This window comes from Melopsittacus undulatus, chromosome Z (genome assembly GCF_012275295.1).
Source record: "Melopsittacus undulatus isolate bMelUnd1 chromosome Z, bMelUnd1.mat.Z, whole genome shotgun sequence".
NCBI classification, from domain to species: domain Eukaryota; kingdom Metazoa; phylum Chordata; class Aves; order Psittaciformes; family Psittaculidae; genus Melopsittacus; species Melopsittacus undulatus.
In genome coordinates, this window is record NC_047557.1 from 25,673,560 (window position 1) to 25,690,593 (window position 17,034).

The window sequence follows — 17,034 nt, forward strand, 5'->3', positions numbered from 1 at the left end:
AAGACTGTTTGCAAGACCACCTTTCTTAAGGCCTTTTGCAATTCCAAGTGACTTCAGAAATTCAGACAAGAAAGTGATTATGTCAGTCAAATGAATTGCTCAGCATCCCTCCCTGCCAAAGGACACAAGCTGCAAGCAAGCCATGAGTGTCCACCACAACTAGATTTAAGAAGCAATACACAGTTTTATATAGTCAGTTCTAGTATTTCTGCAATATAAAGCTTCCTTTACCAGTATGAAACAGTAGCACACACAACACTGATGGCAATATGGGAAGCAAACGAGTGTTGTGCATTAGTGCCACCTGGAAACAGCCTGAGCCTTTGAAGTCTCTTAAATTACCCTCTAGGCTTCTTCCCAATGACATACAGTCTGAAAGCTTCCCTTTCCTTTTTTCCAGCAAATTAGGCATAAGTAAACTCTAAATCCATTTATATTAGAAAAGTAGGCATAACAAGCTACTCTCATATAGGAAATCAAGTTATCTAGAAGGAAAGCAGGACAGATAATTGCACTAAATAATTTCTCACCAACTCCCTTTTGAAAGAATAATAAATAAATAAATAAATGGCTTGGAAATAATTTAATATTAAAAAACTCCTTTTGCACAGGACACTGCCTGTAATTTCTTCCCATATCCCCCAGTACTCTCTGATTTTAGTTTCTGCAAAACCTACAAAGCAAGACCATCCAGTGCAAATACTGAATGATACTGCCAAGAGGGCAGGACCATGGCATTTGTGACACTGCAAAAGGCAGACACCCCACAGTACCTTTCAGCCAGCCAAAACACAACTAGGAATACTTCAAGGACATTCAAAACTAGCAGGTGTTCAAAGCTGTTTTAATACTCTTCTCTCTCAAAGAGCATCTGAGCAAGGATGTTCAACACAGATACTTGGGTATCTAGGATCAGAATATCATCTGGGCGGGCGATGTAGAGGCAAAATTACTTACTTTCATTTTCTTCTTTAATTTGCATATTAACCATGTCAATGCAGTTCTGGATATCATTCCAGCTTAAATAATCTTGGCCTTGAGATGAAGCCTTTGACTTAATAGACAATAGTGTATCAGCGTAACTATAAGAAGATATAAAATACATAAGTGTATTTTGTACACAAGATAAACTGCCATAAAGAATTAGTCAGATGTGTCATCCGTCATTTAGTGCCTAGTATTTTTTTCAATGAATGAATTTCAGCCAAACTCATCTCTTGCCAGAAATTACACACGCATGCAAGCTTCCTTGCTTGTTCAACATATGCATGTCAGAATCTGAAAAAACGGCCCTGTACACTGCTTCAGAGCACTTGGCAACAGCGGATGATGGTAGTACATAGGCTGGACATACACTTTGCTGCACAGTGCTACAGATAAATCTAGGAGAAACTATGGTTGGCTTCTTGACACAAAGTCAGCAAACAGAATTTCAGCCCCAGCCTGAGGTAGCAGCACCTCTTGCAACCTCCATGCTCCCTCCATGTGGAGGAGGATGGACTATAGACAGAGGAAGGGTATACAAAATGATGCCTCTCCCCCCTACAGCTCAAGGTCCTCCAAGCAAGGGTTCTGTAGCCTGTGTCTACTCTTCTTAGAAGGATTATAGATCAAGATGATCTGGAAACTTTCACAATAGTGTTAGTGTTAAATGATTTTCATATTCCTGAATCAAGCATAAAACTGCCATGATATGTCATATCAGGTACCCACCTTCTATTTTCAGCAGGAACCTGAGAAAGTAATGGTTGCCAGAAAACACAGAAGACAATCAAGTCCTGCTCCGATTTGTCCTTCTGGCATTCATTAATCTGTGTTTAGGGACTTCGTGAGCTGGAGGCTACCTATTACTTTAGCTGTGTTCCACTAATTTATCTACTCGAATGTGAAATATTATACATTCTTGGGGGATGAGTCCCACTATTTTGTGAGATGGCAGTTCCTTATGTAAATTTTAAACTTGTCATTTGATATTGTCCAATCTTTTCTTGCTCCAATTCTCAAAAGAAAATTTATCTGCCTGCCTCACAACATGCATGCTTTTGCAGACCTGTGTCATATTTCCCCTAAATTCTCACTTCTAGGAGACACATTTTTAACAAGTTCATGATTTCTGGTAGAAAGCCATTGAACACCATCTCCCTCACTGATTTTTTTCTAGCTCTGCTGTAATCCTTTGGGTATTGTGCAAAGCTTCCTGCAATACTCAGCATAGGGTTGGCAGTACATTCACATAATGACATCAGAATTTTATTCTCTAGTCCAACTAATTCCTAGTACTTCATTTGTATTGACTGGCAGCTTAGTCTGAAAGATCAGGTCACAGTAACACCAGCCAGAAATGCTGCACTTGGGCACTTTGGGGCCTATTTCCTTATGGGGCCTGCTTACAGTATTTGTAATGTTGCTTTTCTTACAAGCACCACCTCACATTAGCAGAAGCCAAGTGGCAAATTAATTTTGCTTCTTCTTATGGCACTCTGCTACCTCTAACCAAAACACTGGCCTCTTATTCCTATCCTGACTGCCCTCCTTCCTGCTCAAAGACACCTAAGCAAGGGTCACTCTCAGTTTCCTGTCCCCTAAGAGCCACTACTGCCCCTTCTGCCTAGTAGTGTCTTACAGCAGCACATGGATGTTCTCCCTACCGGTGATGGAGAGGCAAGAACTGTCCTCTGTCCCCGTGCTCTCCCCCACACTCTGGGAGCTCATGTCTCACACAAATCAGTGTTGCCTGATAGTTTTTGCAGGTACACAAAAAATGGAGAGATAACAGCACATGGCTGTGACAAGTCAGGTGTGTGGCAGTGCAGGCAGCTGGCAGCTGGATGAAGGTTATAACTCAATGTTAAACATGCACAGGTGCCACAGCAGTGTACTCAGCTTTTTAGCAAGCAAGACTGTGCTAATTTTTTCAAGATCTTTGCAGTTCTCAAGCAAAAAAGCCCCAACAAAACCACAAAATCCAAGTCAGCCATGGTTTAAGGGCCTTCCTGAAACTTAAAGCACTAAACACTACCTCATTCCAAAGATCATTTTCCAGTATTGCAGAGAGGTTACTGATTAACAGTTTCCAGCTACAGTTTATTCATGTTTTAGTGTCTGCAAAAATTCTTGCTGGATCTTAATGTTTGCTTTTGGAAGAGACCTTCTCTGCACTTCAAGTCCTCTGCGCTCAAACATCTGGGGAGTGTAATTTCTTATATTTACAGATACACAGCTAGTTCAACAATTGTCATGTGAGGCCTTATTAACTTATACAGCTGTTTATCTTGCAGCTCTTTCAGCTTCATTCACAGCACAACACAGGAGAGCCCACCTAGTAAAATGCTTATCCTTTTGCAGAAGTCGCCAAGTTATAGAATCATAAAATAAACAAGGTTGGAAAAAGACCTTTAAGATCATCAAGTCCAACCATTGACCCAGGACTGCCAAGTCTATCACTAAACCATGTCACTAGACATCCAGTCAAGACAAAATGAGCCTTTACCGTTGAAAGTTTTCCTCTTCCAGATTACTGAAGCCAATACATGGGGTTCTGAGATGATTCTTTATCATTAGGAGGTCCTTATTTTCCAAAGCCTGGTTTAGCAACACAACAGCTGACAACATTTCTACTGCAATAGACAGTTCATCATGTGCCAGGTAGTTCTGTAGGACAATAATGTACCACAGTCAGGAAGCTAAGCAAGCAGTGTAACAAATTTGAGTTACACAGTCTAGATACCATCAAGGAGATGGACTTGATTTAATAAGCCTGACAAATTTCCTACTCACAGGCATGTCAGGTCAACACAGCACTAGTGGTAGAGTTTACAGGGTTTACTACACATCCCTTCAGCCTTTTCTTTCTTTGTGCCACAGTCCCATCTATTTTGGTCTTACTCTCATTGCAGAGGATTACTTTTCTACACTGTATAGTGTATTTACAATAAATACAATATAACAAAACAGAGTTAGTCCTCATTAAGAGCATGCAACAATTAAAAAAAATGTCAATTTATTTGTTGCAACACAAGAGCTCAGCCAGAGCAAAGTGTCAAAAAATGAATTTTGTGATTCAATACTGCTTATTCAACCAAAACCATTCATGCAATATGTAACACTATGGCAATAGAATCAAGTTTGATTTTACACAACAACATGCTATGTTTGTGCTCTTTCATGGTTTGACCACATAACATCAGCAAGCAGCTCAAACTTTTCACTCTTACCACAGCATTCTGTTGTTGGAGATTGAACAGCTCAGTCTGATAGAAAACAGCAGCAAATGAGTGAACAACAGGCAGCTGTGCCTCCGGTTTCATCAGTGCAACCAGTGTTTTACTAGGATCACAGTTACGAATTGTAGTATTGATATTGTCAACTGCTATAAGTTCTAGAGAACAGCGGGGAAAGAAAAGCCTATTAATTTTCATATACCATTTGCTCTTTATGCCATGTAGATGACAATTAGGTTATTCCAAAGAATATAGTTTGCTGTCATTAGAGAAAAACCAAACATATTTGTGTGAGATACTTCAAGACACAACTGCTAAATGTAAAACCAGTGTCTGTTAAAAGGTATGCAGAAAATAATTGACTGGAGGACTTTGAAGTTTCTGGACTTCTAGATATTAGTGGCTGCTTATTCTACTGTTAATCCAAACCAAGGAGCTGACCCCATCCTAGTACACAGAAAGCCTTAAGATTCTTCCTGGGTTTGCATGTGGCAGGTACTGCTGGGTATGTTAGCTCTAGTGCCCCAGTCTTGCTTTGCCACTAATGCCCTTGCTGCACTGCATTCCTCCCTTGCCTCCTCTTTCTGGCAGGACCTAACTCATCTAGCTAGAACAAGCCTGTACTGTAACAAAGACATTTTATTGTCAGTTTCAGGAAGCCTGGTTGAAATCAGCCACATGTTGGGGGTTTGGGTATTTCAGTAGCTGAACAAAGGGAAAACCACATGCTATGGCTTCTAGGGCTTCCTCTGCATGCCATCTCTTCTTTGCTTGTCTACCAGCATGGAACATCAGACCTTAAAAGCACTACCACCTGGAAATTTTCTCCTTCTCTACAACTCAGATTTAAAATCAAACAGACCACCACAGAGGACTACAAACGCTACTCTTTTCAGCACCTGAATAATTCACCTGGTTTGCTTTTTTGCTGAACTGACTTCAGCAAACGTTTGAACCTAGCAGAAAAATGCCAAAAACCACTTTCCAGTTGGGCAACTGCAGAAACCTTACAGAAGTCCTTAGTTTAGGCATAGCCACTGTAACTGCACACCTAGAATCAACTTTGAAGAAACCCAGGTCATGACACACCCAGGAACACCTTGTACAAGGGACTGCTCTGGTCTTGCACAAAAGGAATCAACCTTGAAGGTTAGACCATATGTGGTAAAGAATGACAATTATAAGCGTAATTTCCATCTCCTCCCTTATCCTATGGCTTTTCTGTACACTGTCATCCAGGGAATGTTTTCAGTCACTACTGACTGCTTAAGTCTGTACAAGACTGCTTGTACAGCAGACAACATCCACAGCTCATGTATGCAGCAACACTCAGATCTTATTATACAACACAAAAGTGTTGAAAACCTTTCTATGCAACCAGGCCCACCTAAACAAGCCTCTTGGTCATACAGGGCCACAATGCTCTTGAAGGTCCTCACTTTTTCCTGAGGTTACGAAAAGGAAAAATCTCTCAAAGCTACAGCATGCACTTTTTTTGAGAGAAAAATGCAAAGAGGAAAAGAGTCAGAGTCCACAAATGGACTAGGCAAGCTCGGCAGTGAGTAACCAAGCTAATGATTTCTAATTCAGGAACCAAGCATGCAATTTGCAAAATACAATTTACATTGTTCACATTCCAATAACAAAACCCACTGTTTTTTCCTTTTCAAACCAAACATAGGAAATATGTTGGTCTCCAGATCACTGTTACTGACTTTCATGCATCACATTTTCTCTTCTTATTTCCTTTACCAAGGAGTGACTCTTCTAGAAAAAGTACTGCTCACCATGTCTAAACAATCTAAAACAGGCTAACATTTGACGTAACAAGACAAACTTCTCTTCTGGCTTGTATTGACTTCACAGGACAGCCTTTCAGCCACATTACAAAAGCAATCAGCTTGGATTGAAAGCATTGGAAATACCATCAGAAACAAAACAGCCACTAAGCCATGCCCAGATGTAGCAGTTTAATGAAAGCTGAACTTCCTAGCAAAGAAGATTCCAGTCAAAAGCAGCAATACATGCACTGCAAATTTAGATCCCCTTTGACTATATTTTCTTTAGAAACTACAACTTCTCTTGTGACATTCTTAGCAGGGTAAGAACAGATTAGACAGGTAAATGTGTCTAAAACTGAGAAAAGTCTTCCTCTGTGATGTGATAGCAAAATATCCTTCCATGTGGTCATTCTATTTTAATTCTACAAGGGTACTCATCATGCCCAAATGAGGATTACACTGGTAAATATTTGTTCAAGCCATCAAGCTGTGCATTGTGTTCAGTTTTAGCCAATGTATTTACCAGTGGCTCAGGTTATTCAAAGAAAAAATTGTTAGCTACCTCAGATAAGAGTATATCCAATGTGGCACAGATTGATGGCTTGGAAATCATGAGACTGAGAACAGTTTCAAAAATAAAATGCAGCACATTTCTTCTGTTTGAGAAACCTTGTTTCACGCAGAAATGGTGGGTTCAGTTAATCAGATTAGCGTAATTAAGTGGTGATGGTAAAAACTGAGTATTAAAACAGTTACTCACTAAGCTTGTGAGCCTCAGCTTCCACATTGGCAACACTAACTTCATTTTGAATTTCACTTTTGTCGAGCATATTTGGAACCCCTGCTATCTAACAGATCAGAAAAAAAAAAGATTTAATTATGCTTTTAAGTTTGATGGAAAATAAGGGATAAAACCTCTTGATGGAACACTGGGATTTCATTGTGCATCAAACACATAGTAAACACAGCATTAACCTTTCACTGTGATTTTCGTCTTGCTCGGAATGATATTTTTTTCTCCTTAAAACTCATTAAAATCTCCTTAAAACCAATTCTTTCATTTGCCATTAGTGATTCAATATTGCCTTTGGATGTACTCAAGTTTAACTCATTTTCAAATCAAACATAGTATTAGGGGCTGCATGCTATATATTTTCTTCTTATATCTTAGTAACTACTTAAAAAGGCATAATGCTCTTTAGAGCAAATGCAGCTACTTTAGTGTTGATTAGCACATCAGTTATACAAAAACTTCGGTTTTATAAGTGATGCTGAAGGCACGGTAAAGGTAATCTTTCTCTAGATTAAAATCTTGTAAGAAAAGAAAAAAGCAAGCTGAGGCGTAGTACTACTCCATTCCATTACCTGCATTTTCTGTTCTTTAGAATTGCACAATTGCATTAGGTACCAGGAGGAATTTTGTGGCAGAACTTCAAGTAGGCTCAGAGCAGGACGGCTCAAACCTGCCATCAGTGCCACTTCATCTTGCTGGTCAATAGCCTCATTCACCTGGACTAAAGCTATGTGAACTGAAATGAAAACAATGCTTATAAACAGCAAATATGCTTTTGTGAAAAATAAAATTTCATTGCTGTCAGCATCTCACTTCTTGTAAAAGCCAGCTAGAGTGGCAATCTTTATCCAGCAGAGGATTATCTACTTCAAGACTAATCCTACAAAGGGAGTCTCGGGCTCTGTGCAAGCCTGTCTGGGAGGGCTTTAACCATAGCTTACTGGAAGGTTACGAACTAATTTTGGCTCTATATAGAAAAGGGGGTCAAAATTTACAGTATTCTGCACACAAAAGGAACTCAAATGTAAGGAAACAGGGCAGGCAATGAATGATTTGAGTGTGAGCTGAGGACCTCCCAGACCATTAGTCCCCAAAAGATCAGTAAAGAAGGAGCAGAAAGAAAACGCCATTGTAGACAGACATAAGCTACTTCTGCGTATTTTAAAATATTCCACAGAAATATTTTGTTTGTTCACGTGGATTCAGGTCACATTCAGCTGGAATCTGGGAGATCCTGAGTTATGTGCACACTTCCATGATCCAGAGCAGCTTACTGTTTATCTTATTGATATTGCCTTGAATCTCCGCTTGTGTCAGCAACTCCTCGTAGACATCTCTCTCTTCTTCAGAGATTGTGCTATTCTAAGAAAACAAAACTGCTGCTAGTACAAGCAAAAACTTTACAGAGAGAAAAGCTATTAGCAGGAGTCATTAAAACTCCATCAGCTAAAATATTTGCTGCATGTATTTGTAAAGGAATTTGTCAACCACAGGAACTAAACAAATTAGCACTTTGTAGTAACTTGCTGAGCAAAATTTAAAGCATTTGTTTTGTTTCCTGTAAAATAGCCATGTGTGTAGTATTTTTCAACTACAGAAAGCATTATCAAGTAAAAAACAAAGCAAATAATTAACATTAAAGATCTGTGGTAGAGGTTATAATTCACACTCAAAAAAGATAATTGTTTTTGCAACTTTTTAAATTGATTTTTGTTTTGTTTTTATTTTACTTTTAAAGCAGCCACTAGAGGAAAACCAGTCCTTTTTGGTTTTAGTCTTCCAGTATTTTTTACTTTGGTTGAAGGTAAGCTACATCATACTCTTACTAATCATAGTCTTAAAAAATTGGCTGCCAGCTTGTTGCATTAATATTATTAATCTTTTTTAGTTTAAAAGTGTTTTTTCCTAACTACTCTATTATGATTAAGTTAATTTTTAAAACAGTAATACTACAAAATGACAAGCAACACGAAGGAACATGTATACTAGGAGTGCTAATAAAATACCACTACCTTAAGTCTTGCATTCGATTCTTTTCTTCTTTTAGCTTCAAAGAGTTCATTCTGGTAGTCTTGTGCAAGTTCTTCATCCACGTTTAGCAACATTGCATTTGGGTTCCTCAGAGTTACAATGGTTTGCTCAGCTATTCCCTTCTCAATAGCTTCGTTAATTGCTATTACTGCTGCATGCACTGAAATGAAAAGCCCAATCCTAAATTTCAGGAAGTAGAACACAATCAAAACCGTCACTGCTTCTTCTGATTTATTTAAACTGAGTGTTTAATATATATTTAAAAAATTGCATATTCCCCTTCAAACACCCCATTCCTAATGTTTCCCTCAGACATGAAAAAACATGAAGTCAAGCTATTAGCATAGAAAGCAGTTACTGGACAACTTGCCCAGCTGTTAGTGGATAATCCATTGCTTAGCATTAAATTAATGCTATAAAGTTGGTCAAAAATGATTTTGCTCTATCTGTTTACCACAGCATCACATGGGAAACATAAGCAGCTGGCGCAGTGGAAGACAAACAAGCAGAGACACACACACTGGTTCCTTTGACATTGAACTTTACAAACAGAGGAAGTTCAGACTGGACATTAGGAAGAGATTCTTCACTGAGAGGGTAGTTAGTTGCTGGAACAGATTCCCCAGGGAAGTGGTCACAGTGTGAAACCTGTCAGAGTTCAAGGTGTATCTGAACAATGCTCTGAGTCATATGCTTCACTTTTAGGTTGTGCCTCAAGGAACAGGGAATTGGACTTGATGATCCTTAAGGGTTCCTTCAAACTTGGATTATTCTATGATTCTATGAAGATCCAAGTCAACTTCAAGGGGCTAAGACAACTGGCATTCTTAGACACACATATCACCTCTACATCCTCATATAATAAAACACATAGGAAAGATACAATCTCTTCTACAGTTGTAGAAGAGGCCTTACTGATGTAAGTGGAGTTAGTAAAAAGTAGTCAAAAGACAGCTTCAAGATTAGGAGAGATATGAACAGGTATTGGTGAATGTTGTGAACCCATCTACCAAGAAAAGCTGTGAGAAGTCTGATAGGAGTTAAATGAGTAGCCTGCAGGGACGGGATAATGGAGAAAGTTACGAATAAGCTTGCCTTGAAAGCACTTAAGCCTACTTTTTGCACTCTGATTTCTATTATTGCTGACAGCACAGCATGAGTAATCAGTGGTTTCATTTAATATCTCCTTTTGCTTAGTCCATTTAGGAAGCAGAGTGGTAGATCCTTTCTTCCAGTAGGACTTCCACATTCAACCTCACTAGCGCATGAGGGTTCCCAAAGCAGATGTTTCCTGTGCTGGGGCAGTGCCTGCTATCTACAGCACACCCCTTGCCCAAAGGGACAGAAACAGCATCAGGAAACCCTGCTTTTCTATGGAGACTGAAAACACTTCAGAAGTTAAAGGAAATCCTACGCATTCTATAATAAGCTTTCAAAGAAGGAAGTTGAAGCCCTTTCATCTTCAGAGAAGGAAAGCAGCTCCGCGGAAAAGTGCTTGGTAGTCACTATATCCCTGAAAATTTTCTAAAAACAGGAGACAAACTACCCTCACTTCCAAAGGTAGTGTTTTAAGAGCTAGCTTTACAGAAGCATGCATATACTGAGCTATAGCAGTTTCCAAAATATACAACACAGGCAAGGCAAATCAATGTGAGGAAGTGTACTTAAGTTAAGGTCTGGAAATTTCAGCACAGTAAGTAACATCATAAATCAGCTTGTTTCAATTATTCTGCTTTCCAAGGTTTAATAACTTTCAATGGAACTTAATTATAATGCAAGTTTTATCCCCCTGCCTCCCCATGTACAGTCTGCAGTACTGTTATTGGATTGTACCAGTGACCCACTGTGCCACTGATCATACTCAAGCCAGACCTTCTGTTCTTCAGAACAGCTGTCTGAAAAAGGCTAGAATTTTCAACAAAATAACCAGAGCTCAAATATTGTCTGAAGTGGACACATTTTGTTTCATGTCATTTAAGTTCAAGCAAATTTTTTTTTGTTTTGTAGCTCTGTTTTTGTTTTGTTTTGATTTGGTTCCCCCCCCCCCCCCCCCCCCAATATGTCACTTCATTCCACAAAAATCCAAAACCACCAAACCAAACAAACAAACAAAAAAAAAACCTCAAAAAAACCCAAACCACCACCACTGCTCACCCCACCCCCCAAAAAATAATAATTAAAAAAAAAATAAAAAAAACCCAAAGGAGAAATAACAGATGCACTATGATGGATAAGCTTGGGCCGCAAAAAAAGCATTTAAATATTTTTTTGAGTGGAGGCTATTCAAATCAGATTCAAAAGGACTGCAACTGTGCATCAACCTCCCTAAAAAGGAAAAGCTTATTCACATATCTCAGGTTGCTGTCCCAACAAAGCAACCTGATGTTTTGAGGAAGGCCTGCAAGGCTCCTGCGAAAACCCAACACATGAAGAAGGCACAGAGCAGACACCTCATTCCCATGGCCATCTCCATTGAATCCTCTACAGTGCAGGGCACATGCAGAGATAGAGTCATCATTCTGGAGGAGCATCTGCTACTTCCTGCTATAGCACTCCCTATGGTTCAACAGCTCCTGCAGACTGAATGCAGACTGAAAACTCGCCAGAGGTCTTGCAACAATGATGCAGAGTGCTAACTAGTGAAAAATTGTTTGCTTTTCCTGCCTTTTTATTTAGGGGTGCCGAACAAGATTAATTAAACCACAGAAAATATTTTGTTAGCATTCTGTCAAATTACCCAGTAGAAAACAGAACAAAAGCCACACTTACATGCAGCTTCATCCACTGATAATTCACTGGCCAGAATCCCACCAATTTTACTAAAAGATGGCATCTGTATGCCGTACTTCTCTAGTTCCTTTCGCATGTTGCTGATTTCTTCCTCTGTTTACATTGAAAAAAAAAATATTAGAAGAAAAGCTGGAGAACTTCTTTGTGAATACACCTATAAATATGGGTGCAATGTTTTTGAAAGTGTGTGTGGTCAGGGCTTCTTAGCAGTTTTTCCTCCCCATTTTGAAGGAATCTAAGACATGACAAGTATTCCATGCAAATTCACTCCCATCCTTCCCAGTCTGACATTCATTAAAAATATCAGCCTCCCCTTGACTTTATTAGGATGTGCTCATAACAACCTCGTGGGAGGAGAAAGACCATAACAGAAAATACGTACAAAGTTAGCAGATTTACTGGGTGATAAAACCATCTAGCATATGATCACATAATCAGTTTATTACCTGTGAAGTCTACTTTCCCCAGTAGGTCCTGGATTTGTGGTGCTAATCCTAGTTTGAACAGATATAAACTGCAAAGAAGAAATTTAAAATGTAAAATCCTGCATGTAGTTGAGATGTCCATTTTCTGTACAATAGAGAAGTGTTTTTATATATCTCATCCTTTAAGCCTTGAATTTCATGGGCCAATATGGAATACATTAACCCTGCAGGTTTTGTTTTTTTTTTATTCTGTATTTTCAAAGTTTTCAGAAAGAGAAGTCTTTTTTTACTTGATATTTCAAAGGAGCATCTCTGAGAGAGGCACTGTCAGTGTATCTCAGATCACAGAGGATGTGTAAGCAAGTAGGAAAACTTAAGGGAGGACAGTTAAAAAATTTCAAGAGCCCACACTGGGGGGGGAAAGGGGAAATCAAGGTGTGAATGCACTTTAGTACAGCTTATAGCTTTGGATCTATGGACTGTCTGACTTCTGTAGCTTTGGATCTATGTACTGTCTGACTTGTGCTGTGTCTTCCCTGTAATTAATATCTGAAGACACACAAATCACTGATACCCTTCTTACTAAATGTAGAGGCACAAGGATCTGTAAGTCCATCTGAGCCTATCTCAAATATAGTTGTGTGATTAACTATTCATCTTTTTGGAAAACAAATAAATCTCAATTTAAAGTGCTATCCAGGAAGTAATTGTTTTCTTTCCATATAGCATGCAAAAACATATATCCTCATTCCTAGAACTCTAGGGTGCTATCTGAAATGGAAAGAGGAGAGGAGAGGAGAGGAGAGGAGAGGAGAGGAGAGGAGAGGAGAGGAGAGGAGAGGAGAGGAGAGGAGAGGAGAGGAGAGGAGAGGAGAGGAGAGGAGAGGAGAGGAGAGGAGAGGAGAGGAGAGGAGAGGAGAGGAGAGGAGAGGAGAGGAGAGGAGAGGAGAGGAGAGGAGAGGAGAGGAGAGGAGAGGAGAGGAAAGGAAAGGAAAGGAAAGGAAAGGAAAGGAAAGGAAAGGAAAGGAAAGGAAAGGAAAGGAAAGGAAAGGAAAGGAAAGGAAAGGAAAGGAAAGGAAAGGAAAGGAAAGGAAAGGAAAGGAAAGGAAAGGAAAGGAAAGGAAAGGAAAGGAAAGGAAAGGAAAGGAAAGGAAAGGAAAGGAAAGGAAAGGAAAGGAAAGGAAAGGAAAGGAAAGGAAAGGAAAGGAAAGGAAAGGAAAGGAAAGGAAAGGAAAGGGAAAAGGAAAGGAAAGGAAAGGAAAGGAAAGGAAAGGAAAGGAAAGGAAAGGAAAGGAAAGGAAAGGAAAGGAAAGGAAAGGAAAGGAAAGGAAAGGAAAGGAAAGGAAAGGAAAGGAAAGGAAAGGAAAGGAAAGGAAAGGAAAGGAAAGGAAAGGAAAGGAAAGGAAAGGAAAGGAAAGGAAAGGAAAGGAAAGGAAAGGAAAGGAAAGGAAAGGAAAGGAAAGGAAAGGAAAGGAAAGGAAAGGAAAGGAAAGGAAAGGAAAGGAAAGGAAAGGAAAGGAAAGGAAAGGAAAGAGAAAAGGAGGAAAGAGGGAAAGAGAAAAGGAGGAAAGAGGGAAAGAGAAAAGGAGGAAAGGAGGAAAGGAGGAAAGAGAAAAGGAGGAAAGAGGGAAAGAGAAAAGGAGAAAAGGAGGAAAGAGGGAAAGAGAAAAGGAGGAAAGAGGGAAAGAGAAAAGGAGGAAAGAGGGAAAGAGAAAAGGAGGAAAGAGGGAAAGAGAAAAGGAGGAAAGGAGGATGAATACTTTCATATTTTCTCATTGTCTTTCAAAGGTATACATGCACCTATGAAAGATAGGTATTTCTATAGTTTATCACATATGTATATAATTCCATATATAATTTCTACCGAAGATCAACAAACAAGTGAGCTTTGCAAGCTGTGATCAAAAAAGCACCACTTATTTAAATTACCTCACCCCAACTTCATACACTGTAATTGTGTATTGCAGATCAGGGGTTTTGTTTCTAGAGAGGTACTCTTCCCTGTTGTGTTTTGTTGTTTGGGTTTCTTTGCTATTAGCAAATCACAGGATGAGACTTCAAAGCAAGTATTTGTAGCTGTCACATTTATTGCAGAGCACACAAAATCAACATTTCATCTTCCATGCTACCACTGCTGCTCCTCTGCCCTGTCACAACCTGGATAGACACAACAGCACTTCTCATGTAGGTCAACACTTTTGACTGCTGCAGCTCCTCCCAGATTACTGCTTTCAAAGCAGTCTTAAATGCAAGTTTTCTATACCATGACTATAATAATGGAGGATCACGTTCCTCCATTACCTTTATCTATGTACCAGTATTTCCTTGTGGGCTTTTAAAGAGATTTTACTTGAAGCTTGAGACAGGAAAACAGTCCTGGCTGCAGTACTGGGTGATTATGAAGCTGAAGGGTGTTATACAGTTATGGAGACCAGCAGAAGCACAAGGATGCGCTGGAGGTTTTTTTTGTTTGGTTGGTTTTGGTTTTTTTTGTTTGGTTGGTTTTGGTTTTTTGGTTGGTTGGTTTGGTTTGCTTGTTTGTTTGGGGGGGGGGGCGTGTCACCACAATATCACTGAGCTTTAGCATTAGCAGAGCTAAAGAACGTGGTATGAACATCTGAGACTAATACTTTTGCTGCTCAGCCCTTCCTGGACGATACTGAACGATGTGTGGTACTTCTACACTCCTTTGCTTGGATAAATTTATTAACCACCAGGTGGTGCTGAAAATGTGCTTCGAGTCTTGCAGAGAGCACCAAGAGGCTTCTATTCTGTATTAGGTTATAATTTCACTTGAAACAGCTTGCTTAGTGCTTTTATAGTGTAACTTGAACCTTAGGGAGCCCACATAAAATCAAAAGCAGGGGATCTTGGCTTTAAGAAAGCTGGATATGAGTCTTCAGGAGCAAGGGAGAAACAAATGGGAAAGTGAAGTCCCCACGTGAAGTTCCTCTTGCTCGCCCACCCAGGGCTGCCATTCATACCAGGCAGAAGTTCATGGGTTTTGTTTTATGGTTAGCTCACATATGACATGCCATAAAAAAAAGATCTGAAAATAGTGTACCTTTCTTTAAGTAATGTGCGTGTTTTTCTACTGCTTATTTGGAAAACAATGTTTTGAAGCTGTCCAGGTTCAGAGGGATAGTTTGTCCAGGAGGTAGCAGTGATCTGCTTGCAAAGGCATTTAACAACTAAGTTTTTCAGGGGAAGTGGAAAAAACAGTCTCAGAAGCACTGCTATTTACTAACATGAATCACTCTCTGCATCTTAATTTAAATGAAGCAGCTCTTAACCTCATTTAGTCCAGGAACAAATCCAAATCAGCTTTCACAAGAGAAATGGTGCAAGAAATTAGACCTATGCCTTTGTGTTTTTCATGGGCTTTAAGTATTGAGGTTTCAACAGGAAAAAAGCAAGAGGGTAATTATATTCAACAGGAGTCTAGAAATTGTTTGTTTGCTACATCACTCCTTCCTGGACAGAGCAGTGCTGTATTTGACAGTGCAAGTTGTTCCGCATACAGTTGGTGCAATGGTCTTCATTTCAGACCTGAACCAGGACATATCCTAAAAAATATATTTAAACCACCTTACTTAGAGTCTTTTTCTATCTTCATGTTCTCTAGCAGCTCACAGATCATCAAACCCCAAATAACCAGAAACTTCCTTGTGAAATGTTAACATTTCAGGTGTCAAATAGACCCTTCGGAATGATGGAGATTTTTTTCTCCTATTACATCCAGTTAAGGCTATTTCATGGTTCTTAAAGGGGAAATTAAAAATAATCTTATAATTTTAGAGCATTTTAGTTATGCCCAGTAACTGTGTATAAATGAATTCAAGCAGGAAAACTCTGAACTAAAGATGGCTCCAGGATTTCCAAGAATGAAAATAAGAAAATATCCTGTGTTAAATTTACATGGTTTTGTTAGAAAGCTCAAGAATCATGTTGCTTCAGAGTAACGACTTAGTAACAACTAAAAAAAAGAACAAGTAGGTCAACCCCTCACCTCTGAGAAAGTGTTCAATTTTCCCAAGTTATAAGCCTTTGAAATTTGAGCATGTGCTCTGAGATGCATTAGAATTTAGCTTTCCAACCCAATGGTGATTCTTCATACAGTGGTCATGTATATACGCTACAGCTGCAAAGGTGAAAAGCCCGATTACAATTGCTGTTTCTGGATGCTGTAGTGCTGGACCCTGAGAACAGCAGGAATATAGACTTTTCCAGGATCAGTGAACTGTTGATGACTCCCTGCAAGAGGATTCTCTAGCAAACCCAGAGAGTAAAGTGGGTAGGGTGCATGATGTTGAAGCTGGGGGAACAGATGCCAGCTGCAGAAGAGGAACAGAACCAGAGTCCTGCTGTTCAGTGTTCCTCTGATGCCAATACAACTGGGAATGTCGCTAGCGAAGCCAACGGCCTGCCCTTAATTCTGTTTGGCAGACAGCTTTCAATGTAGGCTATGTGCCATTTAATACTAGCACAGGAGTTTAATTTGAAAGACTGGAGAGAATTGATTTGAAAGTGAAGGGCCTAGACATTTTAGGAAAAGACATAGAAATAAATGAAGTTCAACAATTTTTTCTTCAATTCTTACATCCTGGCTGTAAGTCTGTTTCTAAAATATTAGCTTGTAAGTGCAGAGTTATAGCTTTGTGCTGATACGCAGCAAGAAAAAGTAATTTAAACAAGACAAATGTGGAAGTGAAAGCTAAGACAATACAGACTAATTCTGATGCTGCCATAAGTGCTGGGGCCTGTCAAGATCAAGAAAGGGAAACTTCTGAAAAGGTCAACCTATTGCAAAATTCAGCTCAAAATGAAAAGAGCTATTGCTGTTGCAAAGACTAGGCAGAACTTATGAAGGTATTTAACTGATGGGTTTGTTGTTCATGCAGTATTCAAATGCACAGCTGATGAAGTGTTCCTCCATACACGGGGGAGCAAATACTGAAAAACCTCATTGCATTCTTCCACCTCCTGCAAAACAT

The 17,034-nt window shown here is 39.4% G+C and overlaps 1 protein-coding gene across 4 annotated transcripts in view; it reads right to left on the bottom strand.

Annotated features, from left to right (window-relative positions):
• Positions 1-17,034, bottom strand: part of IQGAP2 (IQ motif containing GTPase activating protein 2) — a 127,399-nt gene that overhangs the window by 41,432 nt on the left and 68,933 nt on the right. For 2 of the 4 annotated variants that reach the window (XM_034072603.1, XM_013130934.3), the window contains exons 6-12: positions 12,062-12,129; positions 11,595-11,708; positions 8,807-8,985; positions 8,069-8,156; positions 4,215-4,378; positions 3,491-3,651; positions 958-1,082 (exon numbers count right to left, since the gene is read on the bottom strand). In XM_034072603.1, coding sequence (XP_033928494.1) covers positions 958-1,082; positions 3,491-3,651; positions 4,215-4,378; positions 8,069-8,156; positions 8,807-8,985; positions 11,595-11,708; positions 12,062-12,129 — 899 coding nt within the window. Of the gene's footprint in view, positions 1-957; positions 1,083-3,490; positions 3,652-4,214; positions 4,379-6,761; positions 6,850-7,366; positions 7,531-8,068; positions 8,157-8,806; positions 8,986-11,594; positions 11,709-12,061; positions 12,130-17,034 lie in introns of all 4 variants that reach the window. The other 2 variants (XM_034072605.1, XM_034072604.1) reach the window with 2 other exon arrangements.